Source organism: Silurus meridionalis, chromosome 3 (genome assembly GCF_014805685.1).
Source record: "Silurus meridionalis isolate SWU-2019-XX chromosome 3, ASM1480568v1, whole genome shotgun sequence".
Lineage (NCBI taxonomy): Eukaryota > Metazoa > Chordata > Actinopteri > Siluriformes > Siluridae > Silurus > Silurus meridionalis.
Window position 1 is genome coordinate 10,661,563 of NC_060886.1, and position 17,641 is coordinate 10,679,203.

Genomic DNA, 17,641 nt, shown 5'->3' on the forward strand with positions numbered 1-17,641 from the left:
GAAGCGGCATACATATCTCTGAGACCTAGATAAATGTGTGCAGAGACACAGAGCCCTAGCATAGCTTGCAATGTTGCCTGACCAGAACGCTGCTTTCCTGCCATGTTTCATGTACTGTGACAGATGGAGAGAAGCTTGAAACTGCTTGGGATTCCTCTGGCATCTTCTGTCTCTCCCACATACACCAGGCTTAAAACAAGCGCCTGTCAGAACTGTCAAAATTATTGTATGTTCTGTGCGAGATAGAGAAGGATGTGTGTGGGATATGAACCCTTTTACTGAGTCCATGGTATAATCCAGATGAGTGTGGTTAGTTATTTAGCAATTAGTACAGTAGGTGTTTATATAATTTGATTTCCTTTTTGTTATTCTCAGTGATAAACAAGACCAGTTCCTGTTCGGTTGGATGGCAGTAGCAGCAAAAAATAAAAAATAAAAAATGCACTAATAAGCAAGTCAAACAAGCCTACACGCTGCTGAGTGCCAACAAAACAGCAGCTCTCTGAAGGGGGCCATAACTCGTGAATGTCACTCTTTCACACTTAGCCGTGGATCCCAATTAGGGCATATCACAGAGGTCTGTTTTTATAAAAGCAGGATGAGACGGGCGGTCAGACTGCTCTGCCTGCACCTCGGCGCTTTTTGATTTAAGGGGCGGCGTCATTAATCTGAGCACCTGAAGCAGCTGGAGCTGCAGTCTGGCTTGTTTTGCTTGGTTGGTCACAGCACACACTCACTTGGCCATCCTCGGTCTGCTCAGATAAGCTGTGTATGTGGGAAGGTCAAACTTGTTCTGCGATGCTAATTTGTTATCAGTTCTGGTTATATAATAGTTCTGTGGCACTTGACGATACAGCACAGAGCTGCAAATTAGATGGCATTGTTGCTGTTTCTAACACCATGTACATTCCCAAATAAACATGCTGCAATCGGTAATCCTTCCCACCCAGAAATTGTGTGAACCGAGCCAGGGTATGTGGGTTTACCTAAAAAAGTGCCAACCACTGATTGATCACACGCAAACAACAAGCTACGTCCTGATTAATGTCTCTTGTAGATGTCGCTTTTTCACTGTGTAAATATATTCTGTAGGCTGTGTTGGGTTGTGACTTTTTTTTTCTTGCTCTTTCTATGTCCTGTCACTGTTGGAGTATTTTCAGTTTTCAGACATGTGTTGTCACAATTTTTATTACATTTAATCCAATATTTCTGCCCCATCATCCATGATCAACTTTTTACATTTTGAAAAACACTGTAGCTTCCTATTCACTTTATTCACAATCTACATAGCCCATTTTTCAATGGAGCCATGCATCATTTAAAAGATTCAGATTCGTACACTATGCTGATTCATTCATTCGTTTTCATTAAAACCTTTATTCAGGTGAATGCTATGTTATAAACACTGGGTGCTAGGCGGTAATACACACAAGATAGTTCACACACATTAGTCGAGGCACATCAGTTTTTAGTGTTTATCCCACTTGTGCTGATCAAGACATGACCAAATATTTAGCATGTATATTGGGAAACCAGCATAAGCACTTGAGTATGAGATGGATAGAGCTGGGTTTGTATTTGTTGCTGAGACATGCCAAGGATTTTTGAGGCAGTTTGGTCCCGGATAAGAGGAAATTACTGGACACTGAGGACAGGCAAGCCCTGGCCTGTCATCTGCTAATAGTTTAACTCACATCTTATATTTGGGCTGAAAAATAATTCCCTCTGACAAATTCAAACATTTTCCGTATAATATAAAACAGGAAGCTTTATAGACCGCCAGTATCTTAATAACATTGAGATCATTTTAGGCTAGCAGTGACACAGCGCAGGGAAAACAATGATGTTAGTTAATAAAATCATTAATACTATGGCCGAGTCACATTCTCACTATCTCTTATTTGCACTCCTACTAAAGACAAGTTTGCATGGAGCGATGACTCATTTGTAATATGACAAATTCTAAACAAACTAAACAAGCACATTATAGACTGCAGCAGCTTGGATGGTGAATCAGAAACTGCAATCCTTTCACAACCCTTTTAAATGTTAAAGCAGACTAAATAATGTAGATTGAGGTTTCTTTGCGTGTATTAAAACCTTGATCTATTAAAATAAAGACTGACTCAATAATTTTCGTTAGTGAATGGCGTTTATATCTGCCAAATATATATATGTATATATATATATATATATATATATATATATATATATATATATATATATATATATATATATATATATATTTTAATATTTCAATATTAATTATATTAATATTATTAATAATAATATAAATATTTAAATATTTTAAATATTGAAGCCTTAATCATCCTCCCACACTCTTTAAACACACACAGAAATCATTTGCAAGAATATAGCTAGATGAATTTTGTGTAAATTCGTAGAAATATCACATTTATAGTAAGTACTGCAGTACAGTAGAGTACTGTAGCATAGCCTATGTGTCCTTTCTCTACTTTTTTTATTTGAAGTGTCGTATGACATCAAAAAGGGGCTGAGTTAAAGATACACACCAAGCATTCTTTATTTTCATTGACTAAATCTGGTGATGTATGTCTTCAACTCTGCTCTTTTTTTTTTTTTTTTAAACCGAAAACCTACGGTTTCTTGTAATGCTACTCATTTCTTATAATGAAATGGAATCAGGACCATTCGTGAAACAGAAAAGTGGGACTGTGAGATTCAAACCGTTATAAATCGAGGGACGACTGTATATAATACGCTACATAGATAGAAGTTTGTGTAAACCTGATCATTAGATTTATATGTGCTGTTTGAACATCCCATTACCCATTTAGTCTCCATTTGCTGTAACCTCCACTCTTCTGGGAAGATTTTCTATTTTGGAGTGGAGTTTTGTGCTCATTTAACCACACAATGGTGTTAGTAAAGGCAGGTACTAATGTAGGGTGTAGAAGACTGAGGTGCAGCCAGTGTGTCAATCCATCCCAAAGGTGTCCAGTAGAGTTGTTAGGTTAGAGCTTAGAGCTTTATAGCAGGCCAATAAATTGTTTGTAGCCTAACTAATTAGTTATGGTTGGGAATTGTTTTTGGTATCTTGGGGCAGTTATACTGTGTATTAAAAGTGTCATGGATGCGGTTGTTTGAATGTCTGTTGGGTGTCAAATTAAATTAACGGGTTGTCCTTGTTATGGCCTCAAACTGGCTTTTCAGACGAACAATTTATCCCGCTGTAGGTCACACAGTAAACCTCTACTTAAGGTTAATTCATGCTTTAATTACAGGGAATCACATGGATTTAATCTCCACATCACCAAATGGCTTTTAGCTTATTTTGATAAGGTCAGATTAAAACCCTGACAACACTGCATTTGCCCTTAGGATGAAACTGGCTAGTTCCTTTCTATATTTTTTTCTTGTCATTGTAGTCCACAGCACAGTGCAGACTCGTACTTCACCATGGCCCACACAAGCCTTATTGTTTTATAGAGCTTGTTACTGCAGCATGTCATACCCACTGTACTTGAGTAATATATGCCATTGGAAGTGTGGGTCACTTTAAGGCTTTCTCCTTCTGCCAGACATGTACAGATGAAATGTGTCCTTCTGGGGTATTCGACAGCTCTCTGTGAGCTGTGTGTTGGATCAGTGGCAGAGTGCAGTGGCCTCAGCGAAAGCACATACCGGCAAAGAATGATGGGACTTTCTGTCAAAAGCAGTGACTAGAGATCAGCCATAAGTTAGTCAGAAACCTCCAGTAGCATCACAAGAGCTGTGGTCTCAGTGTGGCTTTTAGCAGAGTATTGCAAAACTTGAGTAAATTGATAGAATTGTTGGCCTGTGACAAAAAATATACATTTTATTACACATATTTTACATACAGACATACTTTTATTATATACTTGAACTTGTTTAATATCACTTAATGCTAATGTACAGTATCTCACAAGTTAATGCACCCCTCACATTTCAGCAACCATTTTAGTAAATCTTCTCAAGGGAAAGTACTATAGAAATGAATATTGGATATATTTTAGAGTAGTCAATGTGCAGCTTGTATAGCAGTATAGATTTACTGTCCTCTGAAAATACCTCAACATACAGCCATTATTGTCAAAATAGCTGGCAACAAAAGTGAGTACACATTTTACTGAGCATAACACGAAAGATGATTCATCAGGGTTTCAGATATGTTTGCTAATCCCTACATTTCCTGTTGTTTGCTATATATAAAATGATCCTTTTTTTTACGATATTGTCTGAGGTTTTAAAGTGGAAGATCCCAACAGAAACTAATTTCGTTTGTTCCCATGTGGTTGTCTAAACCATGACTCTCTTAGGTTGTCATCTGGAGCAGTGTGTGTGCTGTGATTGCTTCAGCCGGCTGACCTTCCGGAGCGACGTTTGTCAGCTTGTTATAGAAGAAGTCAAGCTCTCTTGGTCTCTTGGTAATACCTAGTGTATTGTTTAAAACCAGCCCTTTTGCCACCAGAATGGCCTCAATTTAAAGATTTGCGGCTGGTTGGTGGCCAGTGACGGATTATAAGCACATCATCTTTTTGTGTGGTGTTTTGAGCTTGAAGTGTGTTGCCTACCTTCCTTGGAATTATTGCAATTAATTCATAGAATATAAGCTACATATAAAAAAAAGGTTTTGGCACTTATAACTTACATTATTGTCCTATAAATTGATTAATATTTGTTTTAGATTTGACGTTTGCATATTGTTAATAATAGGGCTACATGGTGAGTAGAGTATTTGCTAGAGTGCAGTAGAGTCAAAAGTTCCCCAAGGAGAATTTCGATGATGCAGCCGATAACCTTGCCACATTGCAGGTCCACTGTTCCTGGTTCTATGTTGGATTACTGTCTATCTCTGCCTATCTCGGCTTTTTCTGGGTTTAGCCCCCCTCTCCAAAAACCTTGTTATAAAGGGATCGCAAAGTTCTTGTGTTATATATGTACATATACTGTATTTCTTTTATGTGCATTGGACAGACATTCTATTAATTCATTCTATTCATATCTGTATCCACTGTAACACTGAATTTAGAGCTAAAGGTTGTTTTGTTACATTAGAAATAGAGACATTGCTAACAAGTGAATTTAACAAGAAAACTCCTAGAAACCTGCCCTGTAGTGTACCCTTCTCTCAACCCTGTTCTGCTCTTTTTCCTGCACCCACATCAGATTGGAAGTGCGATTGCATGCTTTCTGAATACACAAGAGAGATGGGCCAGTGCTGTTTAAAGAGCATTTAAGTGTCCAGAGATTTAACCTTTTCACACAGCCTGTGTTAAAAAAAAAAAGTCTATGCACATGGTCTGTTTCCTCTGGGAGGCTTTAGTGAGAGCTTGAAGTGTTTCATCTCAGCCTGCTCTTTAAAAGCTAAAGTGTTCTCAACTGGCAGTCTGTCTCCACAACTGTGTGAAATAGACAGAAGTAAAAAAGACAGCTAAATATATATGTTCACCTGTAGCTGGGCCACCATGGAAATAATTTAAATAAGCTTCAAGTAAAACCCAGTCACTTGTTTTATTAATAATAATATTTTACGTTTTGCTCTGTCAGAATCTGTCAGAAATATCTTTCAGAATCTCTCTAGGCTCAAAACCAAGGTGACCTCCCAACCTACAACTCTCTATCTTTTCTGGAACCCACATTCCTAAAGAAGTCCACATTCCTCTTGCATTCCTTTTTTGCAGTCCAAAATCCACACAGACACACAGGGGCATGCAATAAGTAAAGTAGCTTTACTTGAGTATAGTGGTATAGCAGCATTGATGAAGATTTAACTTTAACCTACAGCTTAGAACAGACTAGCCCAGTGTCTGTCCATCAGGATTTGTAGTCACTGAACTTTCACAGTGCAGCTCTTCTCTACACATCTCTAGCTATTAGTGCAAGCCGCATGTCTCAACACGTTTCAGTCCATCATCATCAGTTCATGTAAAATTTCATCTTTGTCCAATTAATTCGTTTTACTTCGTTTTTATTTTGTCACATATTGACATAACTATATAACTATATATATAGTTATATAGTTATATAATTAATTATAATATACTGTATAGAATAATCATATACTGTATATTTCGAGTAAAATTATGGATTGTGGTGGTCATAATATAGCATCATTAATTTGTGATATTAAGATATCTCTAATTTTGGGTAAAAAGATGCTACTCACAGAATTTGACCTTTTTTCATGGATTAATAGGCTTTATACTGACAGCATTATTAAACAGATTTGACAGTTTTTGCATGCTTATGAGGGATCAAATAGCACCGCACCGCACCCCAAAACACCCCATGCCCATGCACATCTACTTTTGTTCATCGGCAAACAAAAGCATGCATGCCTTCTTTATTCCCTTACTGACCTAGAACACCATTTCTTCACAATCTTTTTTTTCATACCCCTCTCATTCTATCCTAATCTGTGTGTGTGTGTGTGTGTGTGTGTGTGTGTGTGTGTGTGTGTGTGTGTGTGTGTGTGTGGTTGTGTGAGTGTGTGTCTTTCATCTCCTCTCTCAGCAGGATGGGCTGATTATGTGTGTCTAAAGCAGGCTGTCCTATTCTGGCACTGGCCAAGGTCAATTATGGCCACACATTCAAAGTGGAGCGAATCTTTTTCTGTGAAATCCAGATATAGTCAGGCAGTGGATTCGAGCCAAGAGGAAATTAACTGCCACGTCTCTTAAATATTTAGATTTTCTCTCGCCTCTTGCTCCCTACAGTGCAGCCTGCCATCTCATTTACTTTGCTCTTCAGTCACCTTTATTGGACCATCATTGTGGAGAATTCGCAGCTGACCTGCACTGTGCCAAACTGACATACCTTCACAGCTCTTCTATTGAAATAAGCGCCATCCCTGCTAGTGGCTTAAATACATTCTAGTAATTATCTTGTCATGTTCTTTGAAGTAGCACATAGGCATCCCCTGTCTTGCCATTGTTTCCTACAATGATTCTAGAAATAGAGAAAATAGCTTCTACCTATGTATTTGAATGCGTGAACAGTTTTTGTTCCTCTTCAAGAAAGTGTGTGTGTGTGGGGGGATCACTTGCCATCGAGGACCCCTTCGAGTGTTACCATGGTAACCCATCGGAAATGTACATACTGTTTTTATTGTGAGGAAATGAAGGCCTCTTAAAAGAGCATCAGTGAAACGAGAAATATGTTATGATTGCTTCTATCTAACAGTGTTCTTGAGCTGGAGAGCAAGGTAAGATAGCCCTAATTGATGTCACCTGACTCGTTTGTTGGCTACAGTGCAAAATCAAACAGAAGCACATGGTAAACTGCTGCTGGCATCAACTAGCTGGTTCCTGCACTGCCACCTCTGGCATCCATTCACACACTCAATGGAGTATACAAGATGTACAGGGAAGCAGGGACTTTACATAGGGACAGTAAACCTCTCCTGAACTATGACTTGGTCTTGATTTGCTGTTTATAATTAGTACTGTAGTAGTATTCTCTCTATCATACTTCTCTATGTCTAATATGTTTAAGAAATATTCTGTGGATTATATGTGAGATGCCAAGTACTGTATGTACAATTTTTAATCATGAGATATACCTTAGTCATTAAATTACAGTACATAATAGCTGTCTCTTCGGAGTCAAGTTTGATCTGTCATTTATATAATTTGTACTTACCTGTGAACTACTTCCTTTGAATTTTAAAAGACTTTTACATTTGCTATCTTATCTTTATAAAGTCAAGATCAGCATCAAGTGTGCGTTGGCATTGGCTGCAAAAAAACTTTGCTTTGTGACTCAGACTGTGTCGACTGAAAAGTAGCTCGGTCATAGTCTGAACCATCAAAGAAACATCTTTATTTGTCACTAGGCAAAAACTAGGACAGCCAATCAAGTGAAAAGAGCGACGTTTTTTCTATAGTCATGCAAACTCATGCAGGTTAAAAACTTATTTTTCACAGTGAACATCAGAATATGGAAAAAATTTGATCCCATGGACTCGTTGACTATGTAATCGGTATGAAGTATTTCAGAAACTAGTGATCTAGGATTTTTCTAGGGTTTACAGAAAACAAAAAACATCTGAAGTGCAGCAATTCTGTACGCATAAACCAAGCTTTTAGAGATTGTTGGAGAATGGCTGGACAGTTTCAAGCTGACAGGATGTCTCAGAAGCTCACCCAACCTGCTCAGCTGAACATCAGGAAAAAGACAGGGTGATGTTTCTCGAATCATGTGAACCCGTGCCCCCTGTAGCCTCAGTGTCCTGTTCTTAGATGAATATACAGTAGTTATGTTAGAATGCATCAGACACAGAGTTGAGCATAAAAATGGGAAATTGTCACTATCACATTTTTAGTATTTGATATGTAAACCACTGTAATTAGTTTTAATTGCTGGCTGTGTGCCAGGTTGTGCCATGCTGAAAATCTGGTGCCATCATGTGAATTGGAAATGAGCGTTCGGTGAGCTCTATTCAAAAGCAAATAACTAATTACCAGCCATTGAGCAATATGCCTCACCTGATGAGCTGAAACTTTAATTACTTGTCTGAAGTTACACAGGCAGACATGGATTTAGAACAGTTCTTTTGCATTAGGACTCTGTGTTACATTGTTATTTATGGAATTGCTGCATGCAGCACCAGCTTTATTACAAATGCAGGCAGCTGAAGTACCGCCATAAACACTTTATTCTTGATTGTATTATTTGGTTTTGGCTGTAGTAATGAAACTGGATAAATTTTCCAGCCAATTCAAATGCATGGAAAGATGTTACAATAGAACTTATGATGAAAAAATTAATTCTACTCAGGTCCTTCTACAGATTCTCTGGGGAAACCTTGAGAATTTTCGGTGAGATATTTCAAGAAGATCCTTGATCAGACCAACACTATGGCACAGTTTTTGTTTGGGGTATTACACATTCTGAAGGGTTTAACACAGAGCCACAAATGATGCACACACATTATATCCTGCTGAAGGAAGTGCACGGTGCTGGTGCAGTTAATATGCCCCCCTTTAGTGTTTAATCAAGGGGAATGGAGAACCCTCCAAAAACAGATCCAAGTTCAACACCCTCACATAATGCAATCTCGACTCAGTCAGGCAGCCATCGTGTCTCCCCAACGTGCCACTTTAGTTCCTGCCTACTCTCCTTCTCGAAACTAAAGCTAGGTTGTTTGAAGCTGACAGGGAACAATTTAACAAGCGGTAATAACCGAGAGCGCCATGGGATTGCCTGCATTTGAAAAGACGATAAAAATAAGCAGGTGGAATTTAGAGAGTTCTGCATCCTGCCTCTTAATACAATGCTTTGCAATAAAAGGATTTGTGTGGAGAATCCTACACAGTTGGACCTAAAAATGAAAGTGAATCAGGTGTTCTTACTGTACCATAAGGAGCTAAGCACAAATAAAATATCAGCCTTGTCTTAACTGGCCAGTGATACGGCATTATCGTTTTAATACCTGCTTCATTCACACCAGACTGGTTTCTTGGCGCAGTGTGGATTTGCTTTACGACGTTTATTGCACGTCAGGTCGTGACAGATCTGTCGTTTAATCTAACAGGACTGTTATTACCTCTTATTATATAACATTGTGGAATTTATTAGCATGTGTAAGTAAGGACATGGCTTATTTCAATGCTGGCAAAAAAAACTAGCACAGTGCTTCCTGGATTTATGAAGTGGCCGAGATATTGAACTGACAGACGGAGCCAACAAACTTTAATCAATGCAATAAATTGCAAGGTAATTCAATATAGAAGAGACGCAGGCATTCACCAATGACTCGGAATAAAGAGAGATATTCAAGGATCGAAAAACAAATGGTTTTATTCGCTGCCTTGCATAGTTCAGCAGTGATCATGAAGAATGATAATGTTGTCATTGTGTTCAGAATTCCTTAGAACATCTTATTACATTTTCGCTGTAGTATTAGGGTGGCGATATAATATATCTAATAGATATTATTATTTACCATACCCAGAGCAATACATCACAGCAATCACCCTGTTCAGCAATGCAAATCTCCTTTTCCGTTCCATGAGTGAGTTGTGATATCTCAACCCATGATGATCAATTACAGAAATTAGAAGGAGTCTATTTGGCCATTTAAATGCAGTCTTTACATCTTAATGACAAGGAGGAAATTGACTTTCAAACATGGAAACTACACATACTAAAATCCCCAACTGTCTCACTCATCTGTTGGTGAACCCCTTATGCTTTTACACCATTGATTTATTTGCAGCCAACAATTTTGTTTCGAACGAGACGGGTGGTTAGGGTGCAGAACCCCATTCATAGTGTCCTACTTAAAGAATTCACTTTACAACTAATAGATTAAATTGTATTACAAAAAAAGTAAAAATGAATTTTAAATGCATATCTAAGGAAAAATAAATTCAGGAATAACACATAAGCTTTGTTCAAAATGGGTATTATTGCTGTTCTTGTTCATATGTTTTATTAAGATCGAAGCTCTCAGTATTCAGTAGTCATAATCTTTTTTTAAAGCATTTTTAATATGAAACTCATCTATGAGAGAATATTCTGCCTTCATATTGCAAACAAGTCACAAATCCTTAAATCGACATCTTAATGATCATGTTTTCTTTTTCTTTGTCTCTGTTATAGGAACTCTTTACAGCTGAATGCAAGTTTAAAGAGTCAGTGTTTGAGAACTACTATGTGATCTACTCGTCCATGTTGTACAGACAGCAGGAGTCAGGAAGAGCCTGGTTTCTGGGTCTCAATAAAGAGGGCCAGGCAATGAAGGGCAACCGAGTGAAGAAAACCAAACCAGCTGCTCACTTCCTGCCCAAGCCATTAGAAGGTAATAAGTGCGTCAGGTTTTTGTCGGTGAACCCATCTCCCCTTTTGTAGCTTTGACTATGCAGAAAGATAAATCATATCAGATAATGTTTTTGAAAAAAAAAAGAGACAGGACTCCCCTTTAACCTATGAACAAATCCAGAGCAGGTTTATTTTATGAACAAATATTAATATGAACTTATTTTTTTAAATGTGTGAAATAATATTTAGATATTTATTAGAGCCATACAGCTATTTTCTCCTAAACCTTTCACTTAGAACTCAATTCAAGTTGCTACTATCTATAGGAGATCAATAATAAATGTCCAAAAGTTAATAATAATGGTTTGTGCTATCCATCAGACACCTACTGCTATGCTTCACTTTGAGAACTATAGCTCTAAACTATGTTATGTAATTTTGTGTTATTGTTATATGAAGTCAGTTCATATATGCCTGTTATATCTTGCTAACTATTAAAGTAAAAGGTCAAAGGAATATAATCAATAATCAAACTTAGAAAAGAAAAGTACATAAAGATTCATACAGATTTTAACTATAAGTCCAAACCCAATCCACACAGGCACTGTTCATCAAGCTTGGACTGCTACATGATGTTTTACTTCCTTTTTGAGATGTTGTTGATTATGATGAGGGACCTGTGAAATTTACAGTTTACATGGGTTGTGTGCAGCCGATAGGATTGTCCTATCGTTGCATGAGAAATGTCGACATTTTATTGTGGCTCGGCAGATGAGACTCATGCCTCCCGGGCCATGTTCTCACATGCTGATTTGTGTGCATTATATAGCCACAAATGCAGAAAGGCCACCTGTTCGCAGCCTAAGGTAAGCAAAAGATTGGAGCTCTGAAGCAGTTTGGATTAAAACAAGCTTTTTAGTGCAGAGCTAAGCTGAGTTTCTGTTACATAAGCAGGAGAACTTATCACGGGATATCAGCCACCCCCCGATTCCCCCCCTTTTGAAATGTGGCATTGTGTCTGGAGCCTGTCTGACAGGCTGCCTTAAACTCTGACAACGTCACACAGGCTCTGTCAGAGTTTGCCTAATGAATGCACACTTCTCAACCAAGCATTTTTTAAAGATTGCATATAGAGGCCGCAGGTATTATGCTGTTTTATTATTTCACTTATTATTTCAGCTCGGCATATATATGTGTGTGTGTGTGTGCTCTGCTCCTGCAGTCGCGATGTACCGAGAGCCATCATTGCACGACGTGGGAGAGACCGTGCCCAAAGCTGCTGCGCCACCCGCTAAAAGCACAAACGAGCCGGCCGTGATGAACGGAGGCAAGCCTGTCAGCCAGGAGGCTAGCAAGCCCAGCACATAGCCCACCCTTGACTTAGTAAAAGGGCGACATGCCAACCTTTTCTCTTCAATGGATCTGGCCCAGACGAGTCTCCTTCTGTTCTCCTTTTCTGCTCTCCTCTGACTTTCTCCCTCCACTTGGCAAATTGATTGCAGAAGTGCGGCCAAGCGTAGCGACAAGGAGGATTCGACTGAATGAATCATCTGAACCCGCACCATGGAATGCCCTAGCAGATATGGAATGCCTTTAACCCTCTCACTGAAAATCCATACCCTTTAGATCACCACCCCCTTTCCTGCACCTGCACATACAATACCAAGACCCATTTGTCTGTGACTGTGACAATCCCTGAGAACGAAGAGTGGAACTGGTGGCCGTGGGTCGTGTTGAGCAGTGGCCATCTTTGTCTCGCTGATGGTCACCCATGACTACTTTTTTTTGAGCCCTGTAACAGAAGCGTCTAATTCAGATCTATTTTCTATACACAGCGAAAACACCAGCTATGCTCTGGGGGAAGTAAACTACTGACTGACTCATGAGAAATACAGGACTGTTGTCCTCGAATTTTTTTATAGAGTTCCTTCCTGTGTCTCCTTTTCAGTCTTGCTTACTCTCTCTTTTTTGCTTTCTTTTTCATTCGTCAGACTCACACTCTTTTCTCTTTGTCCTGTGCTAGAGAAAACCTATTGCAGGGGCTATGTGTGATTTTTCTAACAACCTAACATGCATCTCTGTTAACACATCCAGTACACCCCCACACACACACTCACCCACACACATTATTTGTGCAGGACTGAGGTGGCTCGGAATAATTCAGGAGGACTGGAGTCACCATGACGCCCATAAAAATATGAATTAGGCTTAGGCTCAGTACTGTTTCCCTTTCTTGATCAAGTGTAAAGAAAGAGACATCGGAAGCTGAACAGGAATTTTACCCACAAATCCACAAACACACATTGCCCTCCTGCAGTCAGTGCATGAGATCTGAACGCACGGAGGTGCTTGATGCATACGTGTTCACATAGCTCATATCTTCACCAAGCCGGCATATAGAGAAAGCCAAATTCTATTTTTCTTTACTGATAGCTTAGAGCACACGCTCTAGGAACATGTATAGGCCTTGTAGGCCTCAGGTCAAGGCACTCCCCTTCTTGCTGAACTGTCAGCCCAATCCTGGTGTTCACTAAACAGGCCTTTTTTCTGTTCCTCAAAGCATGGGCAAGGTTAGCATTGTGTTACTATTCATGACGTATGATGCAAATCAAGCAATGGCTTAACTGTATGAAAATGAAAAATGTCGAAAAAGCTTTAAAAATAGACGTTTAATGACTAGCTATCATAATTAAATAAGGAAGAGGTTTTTTTTCCTTCCTAGCTCAGCATGCAGAGTCCAGTACTGCTCATATTGGCCTATTGTGTGCCTGTGATGACCTCTAACCCAGCATGCAAAAACATGTACCCAGTCTGTGCTGGGTTAAAGGTGCCTCATGCCCCTAAGAAACACACACACACACACACACACACACACACACACACACACACACACACACAGTGGCTTAGTCTATCTATAAACACTCGTCTCACATTTTTTTATAACAATATTGATTGTGAATTTTACCAAAGTTTATCAATCCATCCGATAATCCAGACCCACTGATTGCAGTAAGTGTAGTGGGCAGCACTAAAACCTCACCCACTCTGTCCAGTTTTGCTTCTTTGCTCACTGTGACAAATATTCACCCTCACATTTTCGAGTAAATCCTGGATGGGTGGGACTGTAGTCATTAGAGTATACAGATCATTTGACTAAACACATGGGGTACCTATCAGTTAATCACCTGCATGCTTTTCCTAAAGGACCAAAAAAAAGGGAAAGGTACAATGGATCATTCGACTGTTTAGGCCAGCATTGAACGGGCATGTTATTCAAACGTTCTCTCACCGCACTTTCTCAGAATTGAAATCGTAGCAGTTTCGATTCCGAGTTTATCATTTACTCATGACTTTTAACAAATGATTTTCGAGGATTTATTTTTTCCTTTTTCTGAATCTCTGATCAAGATTTGATATTACGCCTGTCTTGCTTTTAATAGCTCTCATAGTTTAATGAATACGATTTAGAATGTTATTATGTAGACTGAAAGCTGGGCTGCTAAAAATCGCAAATATAATCCAAGGCTTCATTTGAAGACCTGTATTTTCTGGAATTTATCGGGATTATGAGCTACTTTCTATATTAGGATGTATCGAAGCACATTAGTTCGACTTACATATTTGTACAAATGCTGTGTTGTTAGAATGACATGCAGTGCCGTAGACAAGGGGAGCGTTTCGCATATGAGTCGAGTTTGAGAGCTGCTGTCCCACTTCCACAACCTCTACGACACACACTGATCATTCTCTGAGATGAACTCTACATGCTGGGCTAACCTGCCCTTCAAACCAGTTAACTAGTCCTATGAAGGCTAAATTTATTTTTGTAAATGACTGGTCAGTATATGTACATTTGTTTGTCAGTCTGTTTGGTTTAGTTTCTTTTTTTTCTCTTTCTCTTGGAAAAATGTTACCATTAATGTTCTGTTCCATGCAGGTGATGTGTGATGATGTCTATTCATCCTACCACATACATACCACACACTGTTATTTCTTAATCTTGTTCCTTTTTTATTTTTTCTTGGCAAAAAGTCCTTGTCAATTTGTTCTTGTGTTTCGGTCATCAGTGTGACCATTACTTCATCTTTTGCATGGGAAGAGGGTGGCATTTAAGAAATGCATGTTGTAGGCTATGTGTATCAAGAAATGTCGGTATGTACTGCTAATTTTACATACATATATGCAAAGAGTTTGTCTGCACTGTACAGTTTGTGTTTGTTGTATACACAGATACAACATCTTGAATAAAATCTTTCTATAAAGGTGTACTGTAATGTCACTAAGAACCTTAATGCAATATTATGTGCAGTATATTACTGTACTCAGTCTTTTTCTTTTTCTTTTTTTTTGATTATGATCAAACTGTTGGTGAATCGTGATTATTGTGAGTCTTGATTCCCGTATTTTCATACCTTCTGGTCTTTTGTCCTATAATATATAAATATGTGAACATTCAAGCATGGGCATTTCTCTTAAAATGGCTTGTCTACACATTACACATAATTTCTTATTTCTTAGATCACTGTAAATGATTATATTTAACAGCTTTTCTATGGCACGTCTAAAATGGTTTTATTGCTGAGCTTTATACAATAGAAAACATGCTGTTTTTCGTTCATATTCTCATAGCAACATTTTCACCGTGACTTCTCGTTCCAGGTTTTTAGTAACACTTCAGTATATGGGGAAACCTATTACATGTGAAACTACAGCTAACTATATAAGAGGTGAATATAGCATTTATTTGACAAGCTTGACACCTTATTATTTTTACCTCATACCGTACATTAGATTAGGTGTATTTAACTAACATTGGTAAAGGTCCAGCTATATAAAATAACTGTATGTTGAAAGATGTATATGGTTTACTATTAATAGCACATACAGTTACATACATATACAGTAAATAAGGCACTGATTTGAAGTGGTTATGCATTTAGCTTTATAGTATGGAGTGATAAGATGAGATTCAGTTTTAGCAAGCCACATTATCACTTCACTGATCAGTCTAGAGCAGGTAAATGACAATGATCCACAAACTCCTCCCCCAATTCTCAGTAAACTACCTTAACGTTAGTAATTGACTTGAATGCATGAGATGTTTAAATCAACTCATGTTTTAAAGTAGAGGCTGCACTTTTCAGAGTCATTAGGATCTTTTGGAAAAAAATACTTTGCTGGGTCATATAGACAAACTCTTCTGTTGATGTTACCCTATTTCCCCCTAATAACTGCATCTAGGAGTTCATGTCTAAAATTTAACCCACTCATACTGAAGTGTTACAATGTTCACCTGAGTGATACAGTATAATTGAAGCACACTTAATGGTATGTCATTGTAGAATCGCTCGCTTGAGTGCTGGATTAACCTGGTTTTCATCCATTTTGATTTGAGGGACAACTGTAACAAGCTCATATACATCCAGAAGAAATAACAATCACATCAATAATAAAAACACTGTTTGGATCCTGCCCATGTATCTGCATCCATCCTATGTGGCTTTAGTGAATGTGTGTATGCGTCCATTCTTATTAAAAAAGCATTAAGTAACATATAGTTATAATGGAAACAAAAGAATTACAAGGTAGCGTGTCTTTAAAAAATACTGTCTTTTGCTCACATATGTTTGACTTGCATATCCAAAAAAAAAAAAGTTTTAATAAAGCAGATTTGTAACCAGTACAATGAATACTGTTATATACAACAAGCAGGTTCAGAGTGCATCTGTTTTCATACTAGCACCGAATCCTTTTGAGCAGCCTTTTTTCAGGTGAACAGAAAGTCTTTAGAAAATGTTAGTACTCTTCTGCCATCCAGATTTCACAGGCGTTCCCTGTCCAGCCGTCCCAGCACTCACAGGTCCCGCAGTTGCAAACGCCATTTCCTGAAACAGGATGTGAGAAGAGGAGCAGGAAATGAAATGCAACAGTATCTCCATGACCTTGTACACGATTTCAGTCCTCACTACCTCTTTCCAGCAAAAGTCTAACAGCAAAAAATACTCTGTTTGTTTACTGGGTGATACATGAACAGGGTTGGCTTTACATGTGAAGCATCAAATACTGTATAAAAATACAAAGAATAAAATGATAATATTTAATCAAAACACGTTTCCTTGACATTGCAGACTGCGTTTCCTGTTGAATTATTATTATTTATTTTTTTCATGACACGATTTTCTAAACTTGATTTTATGGAAGGATCGCTACTGATGCATTTTGAAGGAGAGCCAGTGTGTCTCCCTGCAGGCCTGAGTACACCTGGCTGGCTCGCTGCAGGTGGAGGCTGCTGTGGGAAATTGCTTCATCACTCCGCTGAGACAAACTGCTCTGCTGTCGAATCTGCTGTTTCTACCCTGAGGTTTGACTGGCCTGGATGCTTCAAAACTTGCTCACACATATTGACCTGCTGTGCCAAAGCTGGGTGACTTAATTCCATATTTTTCACTTTTCACTTTTCCAGCTCACTGCTGTATGTAAGCATGAAATGCAGAACGTTGAAACCTATAATCACTACATCATGGTTACTTCAATTTAATAAAGTCAGTCTTTTTTTTTCATAGTTTATAGTTTCAAGGACATGAGTGTTTTTAGGTTGTGTTATTTTGTTTAGCAGTCATATACAGGTTATAGGTTATATTTTTGGGCCTTATTGTTTATGACAAAAGCAAAGAAATTGTACAATGAATATGCAAGATATTAGATATTTGTGTTTGATATTATGCTATTTTTTTATAAATCTGAATAAAAATGCCCTGAGCTAGAGGTTTTTTTACAATTCTGAAACTCAAAGCATACGGTCTGTCATAGGACGTCTTTATGAGCTTAATGATGGATGTAGGGTGTTACATCCACAGTTGTATAGGATGTT

The 17,641-nt window shown here is 38.3% G+C and overlaps 2 protein-coding genes across 3 annotated transcripts in view; one reads left to right on the forward strand and one right to left on the reverse strand.

The window, feature by feature from the left end:
• fgf14 (fibroblast growth factor 14) overlaps positions 1-12,664 on the forward strand; it is a 139,256-nt gene extending 126,592 nt beyond the window's left edge. For both annotated transcript variants that reach the window (XM_046845015.1, XM_046845014.1), the window contains exons 4-5: positions 10,612-10,810; positions 11,993-12,664. In XM_046845015.1, the coding sequence (XP_046700971.1) occupies positions 10,612-10,810; positions 11,993-12,138 (345 nt within the window). In that variant the 3' untranslated portion in view covers positions 12,139-12,664. The remainder of the gene's footprint in view (positions 1-10,611; positions 10,811-11,992) is intronic.
• A 3,745-nt stretch (positions 12,665-16,409) lies between these two features.
• Positions 16,410-17,641, reverse strand: part of itgbl1 (integrin, beta-like 1) — a 59,968-nt gene continuing 58,736 nt past the window's right edge. The window contains exon 11 of the mRNA XM_046845013.1: positions 16,410-16,655. Within this exon, the coding sequence (XP_046700969.1) occupies positions 16,567-16,655 (89 nt within the window). The 3' untranslated portion in view covers positions 16,410-16,566. The remainder of the gene's footprint in view (positions 16,656-17,641) is intronic.